Here is a 12,155-nt window from a genome sequence, read left to right on the forward strand (position 1 = left end):
TCTACCACTGGCCTGGCAAGATCTCAACAGAGTTCTACTATGACCAGGACGTGCAAAGTGCCTGTGCGGGAGGACGATAGGTGATGACCAGGAAGCGATGTTTGTGTGGGCCGCTGACGTTGAGTTCGGACAAAGATGTGGACGGAAGAACGACTCTAGTGTTGGTGGTTGGTTACGTAGTGTGAGAATCTTGACGGTGGAAGTTGACGGTGCAAGAGAGGCGAGGATGCGCAGTTACACCATGCAGTCTCCCCTTGTCTTACTCAAGTTTTGGAGTGAGATATTGTGCGAGACCTTTCAAGACGAAAAGAGACCGAATTCCGCAGATGGGATCCTAGTCGGGTAATTGTAGAATAAAAGGGTAGACATTGGCTGTTGACTTGGTGGAGGTGTTGGAGTTGCTATAGCTGAGGTGATAGGACTGCAAGATTGACCAGCCGGGAATACCGACTTAGTGCCAGAGATCAGTCAGATATTATCTAGGAACAACCCGTTCGCCCCCAACGAGGAGAACAAAACGGCCTGGTGATGCAGGTGGCTCGCTGGGTTTACAGGGAGTGGCAGGGGCTGCAAGGGTGGCACCCGGTGGCTGTTCCTTGGAGGGTATCCCCCCTCCCCCCCTGGCACGCCCAGGTTAACTTTTTGGGTACTGGCCCTGCCTGGTGCTGAATGAGGAATCGGGTGGGTGCGGCTGCCCTCTCAAAACTGGCCCTGGGGACCCTAGGCGGTCTTGGACACCCGCCGACGTCACTGTGCAGCAAGCCCCGTTTCCGCAAAGCCCAGTGGCCAGGCCACAATGGCCTGTGTCGTCGATTGTCTCGGTTCTCTGTCTCTCTTTTCTCCAGATCAAACTACCGGGACACGACCATCACACGCCCTTGTCCAGTATACGAAAAGACACATCTCACAGCGCTTGACTGAAGGAACTGTCTTGCTGGCTGACTGACTGATTGAGTGACTGCATGTTCCGCCCACTTCCATCTATTCCCTCGTCGCAAGTACCACCACCCGCCTTGCCACACTGACTCCGTTCGGATCTCGCGCCCCCTCGTCCACACGCCCACGCACTCTCTCAACATTCAAGTTAAACTGTCTTCAACAGTCACCATCGACTATTTCGCTACCGCCATCCATAACACCATCAGCCTTACCCTCATTTCAGGCTCGTTCGTTGCCTAGCCATCACTTTAGCATTCTCCTGACGACGAACCTCTACCCTCTTGACTTGGGTTGTCGTGGTTTTCAAAACGTCACTACGACTAATCTAATTGATTGATCCTCTAATACATACGGATTTCTTTTGTACACTATAACGATCGGCCGCGCAAACATACCTCGCGAACACCTCTCTCACCGCAATATCAACAAAGAAAGGTCGTTTCCATCCTACTCTCCATGCCTGCCTTTCGGCTGCCGCGAGGTTGCAGACACCGTAGTTGGACGATCGAGTGTCTGCATCCGCAGTCATGAAGTCGTCAAAATCTCAGCGCATTGGAATGCCCCCTCGCGGCCGATCTTCACGGAGCAACGACGGTCATGGATTGGCGCCACGATCGGAAGAGGGAGGCACAGGGGAGAGACGAAGCGCTGGGGACGCGTCTTCCAACGCCCCTACTGTGGTTCATCACCAAGTGACAAGTGTCTTGACACGTGAGAATTCATCTGGGATTGAGGCCATGCGAAGAAGAATGAGTGCCGCGCTGGCACAGAAACAACAAATGCGCGCCGCTGCTGCCCACACAGCTTCCAGCGGTTCGTCTGACACCACGAAACAGGACGACTCATCCGAAGCCTCAACATCCCTGCAGCATGCAGAGTCAAGTTCGGATGAATCGGTCAACACCGCTGCCCTCTCAACAGATTCTGCTCGGACCATACGAGCCACATTTGACATGACGCCGGGAGCTGTCAGGACCCCATCATATCCATTCCCTCGCATGGCTCTGCGACTCAATCGTAATACCAGCCACCGCTCAGGACCTTCGCACAGACCGTTCACACTCTTGTCACCAACCAACGAGCCGCCATTAAGTTCAGAACCAGTGCAGCCTCCCCTCCCGCAACGCCAAACATCCTCTTCGGATCTGAGTACGCCAATTGGTCAGACCCCATTGAGTCCAGGTTTTCCCGAAGACCCCAATTTCCCAGCGCCGGACTTGTATGATATTATCCTGATGCTCAATGCAGAACCAGGTTTGGATATGTGGTGGGTCAATGTCACCGAGATTCTGACCGAGGTTTATGGTGCCGAGCGCGCATCACTGGCGGTGCCTGGGGATATCACCGATCTCGAAAACGTTCCGTGGGGCCAGAAGGCAACGTACAACGTCAATGGCAGCGAGGGGGTGCCGCCGTCGCAGTTTGATTCTCTGGCCACCTCCGAAGCTGATATAACCTCTCTAGGTCGACGGCCAGAACCTGCTAGCCGAGTTGCCAGTGACGTTAGTTCTGCGCCTCTACGTCGACCGCCTCTTTTGTCCCGGCATTCCATTGCGGGTCCGGCTCCAGATCCATCTGCGAGGGGTGCTCGCCAGAGACCTGCCGGGCCTGTTCGTGCCTATAGCATGACACCTAAAGAACCAGTAGAGGAAGCACCGACGAGCTCACCGCTTATGCCCAGGTTGACCAGACAAGCTGCCACACCTCGATCAGTGTCGGTGGCAGAGTTGGACCCCTTGGCACTAAGGGAAATGTACAATTCGTCTGGGTCCGGTTCGTCGACACTCAGATGTCATGTCCATCGTTCGATCCAGCCTCTAGAAGCCGAATCCGATCCGTTGCTTGTCCGGACAGGGGTTGCAACGTTGTTTGGGAAGAGGAAACCTGTTGTGTTGACCAGAGCTTATACGGACACCGCGCCGAGACCGTCACCCAAGATCAAAGGGAGAGACGAGAATCGAAGCGCGCCACCAACGCCCTCGCCCGGAGGCCCTGACGACTGTAGGCCCGCAAGACCCGAAGACAGTCTGATGCTGCAAGCCGGCTTTCGTGCATTTGACGAATATGAGCAACCAGAACCATCACCCTGGTCGCAAAGCCCTTCACCCTCGCCTGCGGCACGTCCTGACCCAGCGGAGTCCCCGTTCTTTACACAACCCACGGCATCCATTGACGAGACTGCGTTCGAACAGAACCCCCCGCCATATGATTATGCCACCACAGCCAATCAGCCGTTGAGCGCGATAGGTGCCGACATGTCCAAGACTCTGATACACGTGCCGCTCATACAGCCAATTTTGGCCAGAGGGACTCTAGCGTCTAACCTTCGTTTCCCTATAGCCATCCTCTCGTTCTTGTCGCCACTGAACCCGTATCCGCGTAGTCTGCGGCATTCTTTGGAGGCCCTTCTACCACATCTGGCAAGTGCATATTCACTTGCGCAGCAGTACAGTGCTCTTCAAGATCGTTTACGTGGCACCCCAGGAAGTCGCCATGGAGCCGCATTCGGCCTCGGAGGCACATTCTCCGATGAAGGGTCCGAACTCGAGCTCGTGGCTGAGCTGAGTGGACAGATTGCACAGGACAAGGAGAATTCTAGATCATGGACATATCAAGAAAATCTCAGTCCAGGTAGTCTGAGGGAAAGCCCTGGCAGCTCTGTGGTGAGCACGCCGCTTATGGAGCAGTTTGGCTTGAGTTCGGGCCAGCCACCGACTCCAGGTGGCAAGACAGGGTCTGAAATGGTCGACAGCTACTTCTCCGCCAGGAGGCAGAGAGCTGGCCAACAACCGCTTACTCCTGGCCCACGACCAACCAAGGATGACCTCGACCAAGTCAAACACTCAACCGAAAAATCTTCTGCCGGTTTAAAGATGTCTGCGAGGAAAAGCGCCGGTAATACGACCAAAACACAGCCTGATCCTCCCAGTCCAGTCGCTCTTCGGACGGCTAGCATCACTTCCGAAAGTGATAATGGGGATCATTCTTTCCCCCTGTTCGATAGGGCTGATTCTACGCTCCGGCGGAACACTGCTCGACGGGTTAGCGAGCACAAGGATGATGGCGAGAGACCTCTACCCGAGCTTATATCGTCGCTCATGCTTAATGCTGTACCTCTCCAGCTTTTTCTAGCCAAGCCAAGTACAGGAGACTTGGTTTGGACCAACCGTAAGTTCGATGCGTTCCGGAGTCAAGGAGAAGGCCGTGTGCGGGATCCCTGGAAGAACGTGCATCCAGCAGACAGAAATGGTCTGGTGAAGCTGTGGAATGAAGCTTTAAGAACGGGAAGTCAGTTCACACACTATATCCGCGTCAAGAGGTTCAATAGCGACAGCGATTTTCGCTGGTTTGTGTTCCGAGCCAGTACTTTATTGAGCAACAATGGCCGACTTTTGTACTGGATTGGGTCATTTCTAGATGTGCATGAGCAGTACATGAGAAACCTCGAAGCCAGCGAAAAGGAAGCGATTATGGCCCATGACACAAAGATTCGTGCACTTGCAGATGCCATTCCCCAGATTCTGTTTGAGGCCATTGAGGGAGATGGCATTGTGGCTGTCAATCAACAATGGCATTCCTATTCAGGCCAAACTCTAGAGGATGCTCGAGGGTTAGGTTTTGCGAAACATGTCCACCGCGACGACCTGCACAAATGCGGCATTTTGGCACCTTCAGACGTGGCCGCCATTATGCGATCTTCAACGACAAGTCCATCTTCATCAAACGACTCAAACAAAACAGTCGGCCCAGCCCCGCCACCGCTTCCTACACAGAAAAACCTTTTCTCGCCAGATCTGAGCTCCCTGGAGCGGATGATCAAATCAGGCTCCGTGGTCGTGGAAAAGGACGAGAACGGCCGCTTGTCTTACCTGACCGAGATCCGGTTGAAGTCGAGAGGTGGTGGGTATCGGTGGTTTCTTGTACGGCTTGTTCGGGTTGACACTGGTCTATGGCAAAGTCAGAGCGGAAAGGCATCGTGGTACGGTACATGCACCGATATCGAGACGCGGAAAGCCCTGGAACGAGAATTGAACCAAGCCAATGAGAAGGTTCACTCAGAGATGGAGTCCAAGACAAAGTTCTTCGCCAACATGTCTCATGAAATCCGAACGCCGCTCAATGGCATTTTGGGTAGTATGCCATGGCTGGTCGAGTCAGAGCTGGATCATGATCAAAGGCGGACGGTGGATACCATTCAAAACAGCGCCAATAACCTGAGGGAACTCGTCGACAATATTCTGGACGTCACCAAAGTCGAAGCTGGCAAGATGACGCTCCTTCCGAAATGGTTTCATGTCCGGGCACTCTGCGAAGAGGTGGTTGATACGGTTTCTTCTAGGGCCATCGAGCGTGGACTTGAACTCAATTATTCGCTGGAGGCAACCGTTCCATCAATGGTGAAGGGAGATGCCTTTAGAGTGCGTCAGGTTCTCCTCAATCTCCTCGGGAACTCTGTCAAATTTACTGAACAAGGCGAGGTGTACATGCGATGTTCCTATCGCGAGGCCGAGCCGGGCAGATCAACTGGGCAGTCTGATCACTCAGGCTTACTCTCATTCGATGTGGTTGATACTGGGCGCGGTTTCAACGAAGACGATTTCAAACGTCTCTTCAAGCAGTTTGGCCAGATTGGAGGCGGCAGCAGTCACGAGGCAGGCTCTGGATTGGGCCTTTTCCTTTCCAAGCAGCTGGTTGAGATGCACGGAGGTGAGCTATCTGTTAAAAGCAAAGCAGGTGAGGGCTCAACTTTCAGCTTCTATATCAGAGTCGAGGTGGCTCCCCCAGGTTCTGAAGTTGCCCCACCAACGTTAGCTGCGAGAACCGCACAACAGAGACAGCCGTCGTTAGGAGGCAGTCCTCGATCACGGTCCGATAACAAAACGTCAACAATGGCGTCAGCTAAGGGTCTTCTGCCTAACGAGGGGATCATTCAAACACCCGGGCTATCCAGATACGTGAGCCCCCCTCCGCAACAGGTGCCCACTCTACCATCACCGGCAGTGTCGTCACCGACGCAGGTATCTCCCCCAGTTCTTCTGTCCGATAGTTCCGGACTGTCTATGCGATCAGACTCGGGAAATATCGCGTCTGTGTCGTCGGCAACTACGCTTGTGCAAACGCCCGAATCTGCTCCTCCTGTCGAGTCCACAATTTCGCCGGGTCAACGGCAAACCCTGACAGAGAAGGCCATTGCGTCTCATCCGATTTTCAAACGAAGCAAAAGCGACAACGACGGAAGCAGGTTGGCACCGGAAAAAGCACACCCCCAGACATATTCCGTCATCATCATTTGCCCTGCTGAACACGCGCGGATGGCGATCAAGCAGCATATTGAGCACGTAGTGCCGTACTCAATTGCAGCTAACGTCACGACGATTCCAGATATTGGTTCCTTCCTGGATCTCTTGAATGGGCCGTCTCCGCCGACTTTCACGCACATTGTCCTGGACATCCCGGCGACGTCGGACATTATGTTGTTCATGCGCCAGATGGCGAATTTTACGGGCACGGTGATTCCAGCACTTGTGGTGATTACCGACCACTACCAGAAGCGGGATATTCTGGATGACTTTACTACCCTCACGGCCAGTGGGCGCAAGGCCTACATGATTCACAAGCCGGTCAAGCCGTCTGTGTTTGCAATGATTTTCGATCCTGCACAATTACGCAATCTAAGCAAGGATCGAGCACGTGAGGTCGCGCAGTCGAGCTCTGATGACTTCCGAAATATTGCCAACTTGGTCAAGGAGAAGATTGGTGGACGGGAGCACCGAGTGTTGTTGGTAGAGGATAGCGACGTGAACCGGATGGTGATCCAACGCTATCTGAAGAAAGTTGCGCTGATCAACGACTGTGCCAAAAATGGGCAACAATGCGTTGACATGGTTCAAGGCAACGCTCCGGGGTACTATTCGCTTATCATCTGTGACATCCAAATGCCAGTCAAAAACGGGTATGAGGCGTGCAGAGAAATACGGGAGTGGGAAAGGAGTCACGGGTACCGGCCGTCGCCGATCATGGCACTGACAGCGCATGCCATGCCCGAGGAGCGCGCAGCCGCAGCGAATGCTGGATTTACCGACTATCTTACCAAACCGGTTGACTTTAATGTGCTGGGGACGATGATGATGACGCTACTGGATCCAACCGTGCCACACGTGTTCTTACGTGATAGGCCTCTGGAGTCTTGAGTTTTGTCGAGGCGCAGGGGAACGATTTTCGGGTTAGGAAAAGCTCTGCGTCAGTGTGTGCGCTGTCCACGAGGCGAGAGGTCACTAGTTCATGGCATTGTCAATGCGTTGAGCGAGTCATTGCAAAGCATTTCTGGACATGGAGTTTTCCTGTTCATTGCCAGTGGCAACTTCATTTGCATCTTGTCGAGGGGGAGGGGGGAAATTCTCCGTGATGGACGACTTCATGCTATACAAGGATGATGGACACCGGCCCCATTGTTTTTGCTTTTTGCTTTTTTGTTTTTTTTTGTTTTTCAACCAAAAGGGGGAATTGGCATTAATGGGGAGAGGAGTAATATAAGGGCTGAACCACACCAGGGATGGGGGATAATGGCAGGTATGTCCATGGGCAATGGGGTTAAAGAGGACCTAGCCTTGTTGTCAATATGATCAGAGCCGAAGCTAAAGGGAGACGAACTTCTTCTCCAACGAGAACCACGACATGCATGAATGGGCTTAGGGACAAATTAGTATCAGTGTTTGGCGAGGAAGGCGTGCTTGGTTTGGACGGCGAGACGGGGATGTAGGAAATGGCCTAGCTTCGCTGTTTCAATGGCCACTGGGGAGATGCAAAATAGATAACCAGGTAGGTAGATGTACTTGGTACATATCTACTCATGTCGCACTACCTCTGAAAAGGAAATCTGAATTGGTTGGTAATGGCGAGAGGGAGTGTGAGTGAGTGGTGTTGATTCTGAGTGGGTGGTTCAATTTCCGCGCCAAGCCCTCAACACTCCTTTTGCCGCACAAAGTATAATTCACCCCCGAGGCCGAAGCATTCCGTAGGCGCGATTTCTAGGTAAGAAGGTCGGTCTCAGGGGCCACCAAGACCGAGAGCAGGACGGTTAAGGCGAGCAGATTAGGGGTCGTTGGGGGCGGGCAAACTAGGTACCTACCTACACTTCCTGTGACCTTGCGCCCCTGCCAGTCATTCGCAACCCACGGGACTATCTCCAACGCCCAATGAGCCAGACGTGGGGAGGGGGAGCCAGGCAGCCAGGCAGCCTTTTCCCCATGGAGACCAGGCGCCTATTCAATTCTTTCTCTCCGACTCGAACTCCCTCGAACGCGATCCGCTAGGAGTATGTGGTAGGTGGAATATAGAACAACCTGTAATTATGGAGGCCAATGGCCGAGGAAAGGGGCGCAGCGACAAACATACTTCTGGATAGGGAATGTGGTTGGTCTTTGCAAGCACACCAGCCCATGACCCAGGCCTATGTACATATCTCTATGATGCCTATGTATGCTTACTTAGGTAGACAACGGGTGTACCCGCGCCCATGACTGATACCCCGATACCAGCCGTTAGGTAGGCTTAGCCCCCTCCCCAACTGGTGCCGACTCACTAGATGTAATGCCTCGAAGTACCTCTGTGCCTCTCTACCCGCCTACTTCGGCTGCCTGCGATGGTTGGCCTCCTTCCCTCCTCCTGACTTTGCCTGTACCTTTCCCACACTTTCTTCTTTCTCTTGCCTTTCCCTCGCGCACGAAATTAAGCCGGTGACCACTCACCACCATCCTCACCTCCTCACCACCACTCATCATTCATCACAATCACCACCACGACCACGACCGCCATCTCCTCTTTGCTACCTCGCGCTCCCACTCTCACCCACTCGCCCACCGGGCTTCCTGCAACCATCACCCTCACCCCTCCCACGCGCCAACCGCCAACGCTTGACCCTTTCTTGACCCTGCCTCTCGCTGCTTTCATCCCGCCTCTTAACGTCTGGCGCTCTCTGCCACTCCTTAATCCTCCTCGACCAATTCCACTATGCGACCCTCTGTCCGCATCCACCGCTGCCCGCGCGCCTCGGCCGCCCCAAAAAATCAAAATGTGGAAGTTCAATAAGATAATTTCCCAATACCTGTGCTCCAACACTCAACGTCTCGCACATACCGCACGCACAGACACGAACACACCTCTCAACAAAGTGGCCTGCCCTCTGTCCCTCCCCTCCCTCCCCCCCCAAGGGTCCCATGTTAGTCTCGGAATTAAGACGTCTTTCCTATCTCTGAACGTACTCCCAGCGCCCACCTCCCTGGCCGAATCATCGCTCCTCCCGCCTCTTCCCACCCCTGCTCACGTATAATCACGAACCTTCTCCGTCCTCGCTCCATTCGCCTTTCAGAACAGCCACTCCCGTCCGCCGTTTCGCTTCTAGATCCCGCGGACTAGGGACCCTCCAGTCCTGGCAAAATGCCTCGTCGACCCAATGATCGTCGCTGGCTTCCCGTTGCCTCCCCTCAACTGCCTGACTCGGCTTCAGCTGAGACTTTGATCCTACCCTGCCATCTCCTGCTCGTGGAGGGTCTCTCTCCGCTCTCCTTGGTCAGCCCTCGACGGGCTTTTCCTTTGTCTCTGCCGGGCGGAAGGTGACGGACGGTGCCGACCCTGCTTCGACCCTGGCTCAACCGTCTTCACATTGGTCCTACTTTTCTTCTCATCATGCTCAAGAAGCGGGGTCAGTGGACTCACCATGACACCACCCTCCCCTTGGACTACGACTCATATTGGTCCGCCCAGAGGGAGGTGATGAGCTGGCAATCTGCTCCCCTGCTCCCTTGTGTCAAGAAGAGTGCCCCAATTTGCCTATAAAAACCCGTCCCATCTGTCAGAAAGTCCTCCTCCCTCCTTCTTCCTTTTCCATCACTCAACTTTGCAAGAGTTTGAACAAACACCTGGTTGACCTTCGTCAGTCTTAGTCCAAGTTCAAAGAGTGCCTCCAATCTCATCTCCACCACCATACATTACCTGATCTCTTGTCCCATTCACTTAGTCTTAGTTGTACTTATCTTCTCTTCACAATGGCCACCACCGCCTACTCTCGTCACCCCACCAGCTATGCTACTCACCAGAAGACCCTGCCCATCACCATGCCGTCCGGGAAGGCCCCTGTCTACAGTTACCCCCAATCCCGGGTTCTCGATTCTCCAGAACTTCCTGACACCAGCACATCTTATACTGGAAGTCGGACCTCTGCAGGTTCTTATTCCGCCCGGTCCAGCTATGCGCCTAGTCACAGCAGCGGAGACTGCGACTCATACGCACATTCCGGTGTGGATGTTGTCGACATGCTCAGCGACAAAATGAACGCAGCCTTCGATCCTATTCGGATGGACCGCTCGCTGGCGAAACAAGCCCAGACGTAAGCAGCTTTTGACACTCGTGATGGGATTGAGAGACTAACCGTCAACAGGTCTGGTGAGTTGAATGCAAAACAGCGAGAGCTGCAAGAATTGCAAGCGATGGCCCAGCGGAGACTGAAATCTGCGCGGGTCAATTTCGCTGAAGGAGTCGAGGCCGTGAAAGAAGCCCGCCGAGACGTGGAATACACGTCTAAGAAGATCTCGTGAGTTCTGCTGCCACCTGGACAGGGCTCGGGCCATTCTCCGTGTGAAATGCGCAACAGCGGTCAAACTGACTTGTGGGGATCTTTAGGGCGATGAAATCGAAGGCAGAGAAGAAACATCCGGAGGCTTATGCGAAAGCCAGCCGCAGTCGCCATGCATGAGTCCATGACAGTCACGCTTGACGATGCTACGAATTTCCTTGTCATTTCCATTGGGAGCCAATTTCTTCGATTTCGAAACGCCCCGAGAGCCTCCATTCTGCGGCCGGGTTGGGTATGGGGGTGGTTTTTCCGCTCACCTTCCACTCCGCTCAGACCTTTGGATGTCGTCAGACAACAGCAAATCAGATTCCATGATCAAACTCGGACACCTATTCGCCGGGAGACTGAAATGCAGCCTTGGCGGTAGTCCTCCGGGGTGATTGACGTGGCAGTGGGTTTAGGGTTCCGCTCCACCCCACGAATTGAGCCAAGTTCCTTGCTGCTTTTGCCCCGCATGCTGGCCAGGGCGATGGCGTGCATGACGCCAGGCCCATTTCTGCAGCCGGAGAAATCGCCTGGTTGCCGAACTTGCACTGCAGCGATCGACTCTGCAGGAACCGACCCCCTCCAGCCAGGAAACGCCAGGCGGGTGCCACCGTGAAGTCCTCTGCAGGCACACTCGGTCCAGTTCTCGGGTTTGGTGCCACCCTCTCACCCGTCTAATTGGGTCACGAGCTCCCGGGCCAACCTTGGGGACGAGCGTCCTTCTCTGTAGCACTTCCCCTCCTTTTGGTCACAAGACCGTGATTCTGCAAGTGACGAGCCGGGGGACCTGCAGATGGTGTGGAGATTGTGGTGTGCTGCCTAGGCCGGATTTGGCGCTGGGCCGAAAGATCAGGGCAGGTAGGGAGCAAGTTGCTGGCGTCCAGATTCACGTCCAGGGTACCGATTCTGTCTCTTGGGTGGTGGCGGCTGCGTTCCGGGGGGTCCTTGCTCCCCTGGCCCGTGGTTCGGACCGTGGCTTTGGGTTTCCTTGTTTCTTTTTTCACTCCCTGTGTATTCTTATTCCCCTGGTGACAGTTGCAATCGGACCAAAAAGTTTCAATCCTGGCCAGTTTGGCACCGAATTTGTCCCTTTAGAGGGAAGTCGTAGGGAAACCCGAACTGGGTTTCTAGGGGGCATGCAAGCCCATCACCAGGGCTGGTGGTGGGGGTTTTAAGGGCATCGGCAGCTATTAGGGACTGGGGACGTGCTGGAGGGTGCAAGGGGCATGTGGAGTGCCCCTAACGGGACAGTTGGCGTCGCTGAGAGGCGTTCCAAGGTGATTGGGAACGCCGCTTAGGGGCGCGAGGCTGGCCCGGGCACCCATCACCAGCGGTCGAGAACAGGCCTGAGTGAACCGAGAAGGCGGCTTGATTCCTGGAGTGGTAGTGGCCATCTCGGAGCTTTGTCCAATGCCTGTAGAGGGACACGTGGTTGTGGTGGTCTCGCCTGTCTTCTCGCTTCTTTTGGGTTATGGACAACCTCCTTGTAAAGAGGCTGGGAACTATTTGCCATGACTAGCTATCTATTCACCGATTGCCAGACACGCCCAGACTAATGGCTTTAGTGTGTAAAAGTCTTTTTACAATGACAACGGAAAAG

General features: G+C 54.3%; 2 protein-coding genes across 2 annotated transcripts; both read left to right on the forward strand.

Annotated features, from left to right (window-relative positions):
- Window positions 1-1,466: 1,466 nt before the first annotated feature.
- On the forward strand, window positions 1,467-7,130 carry Z517_07313 (uncharacterized protein; the record flags this gene model as incomplete). Its single annotated transcript, XM_013429051.1, has 1 exon — window positions 1,467-7,130. One exon carries the CDS (start codon window positions 1,467-1,469, stop codon window positions 7,128-7,130), a length of 5,664 nt encoding a protein of 1,887 aa, XP_013284505.1.
- Window positions 7,131-9,983: 2,853 nt separating this feature from the next.
- Z517_07314 (uncharacterized protein) lies at window positions 9,984-10,690 on the forward strand (the record flags this gene model as incomplete). The annotated part of the gene is made up of 3 exons (XM_013429052.1): window positions 9,984-10,324; window positions 10,376-10,528; window positions 10,618-10,690. The coding sequence occupies 3 exons, from the start codon at window positions 9,984-9,986 to the stop codon at window positions 10,688-10,690; spliced, it is 567 nt and encodes a 188-aa protein (XP_013284506.1).
- Between the last annotated feature and the right edge of the window lie 1,465 nt (window positions 10,691-12,155).

This window comes from Fonsecaea pedrosoi, assembly GCF_000835455.1.
Source record: "Fonsecaea pedrosoi CBS 271.37 unplaced genomic scaffold supercont1.4, whole genome shotgun sequence".
NCBI lineage: Eukaryota > Fungi > Ascomycota > Eurotiomycetes > Chaetothyriales > Herpotrichiellaceae > Fonsecaea > Fonsecaea pedrosoi.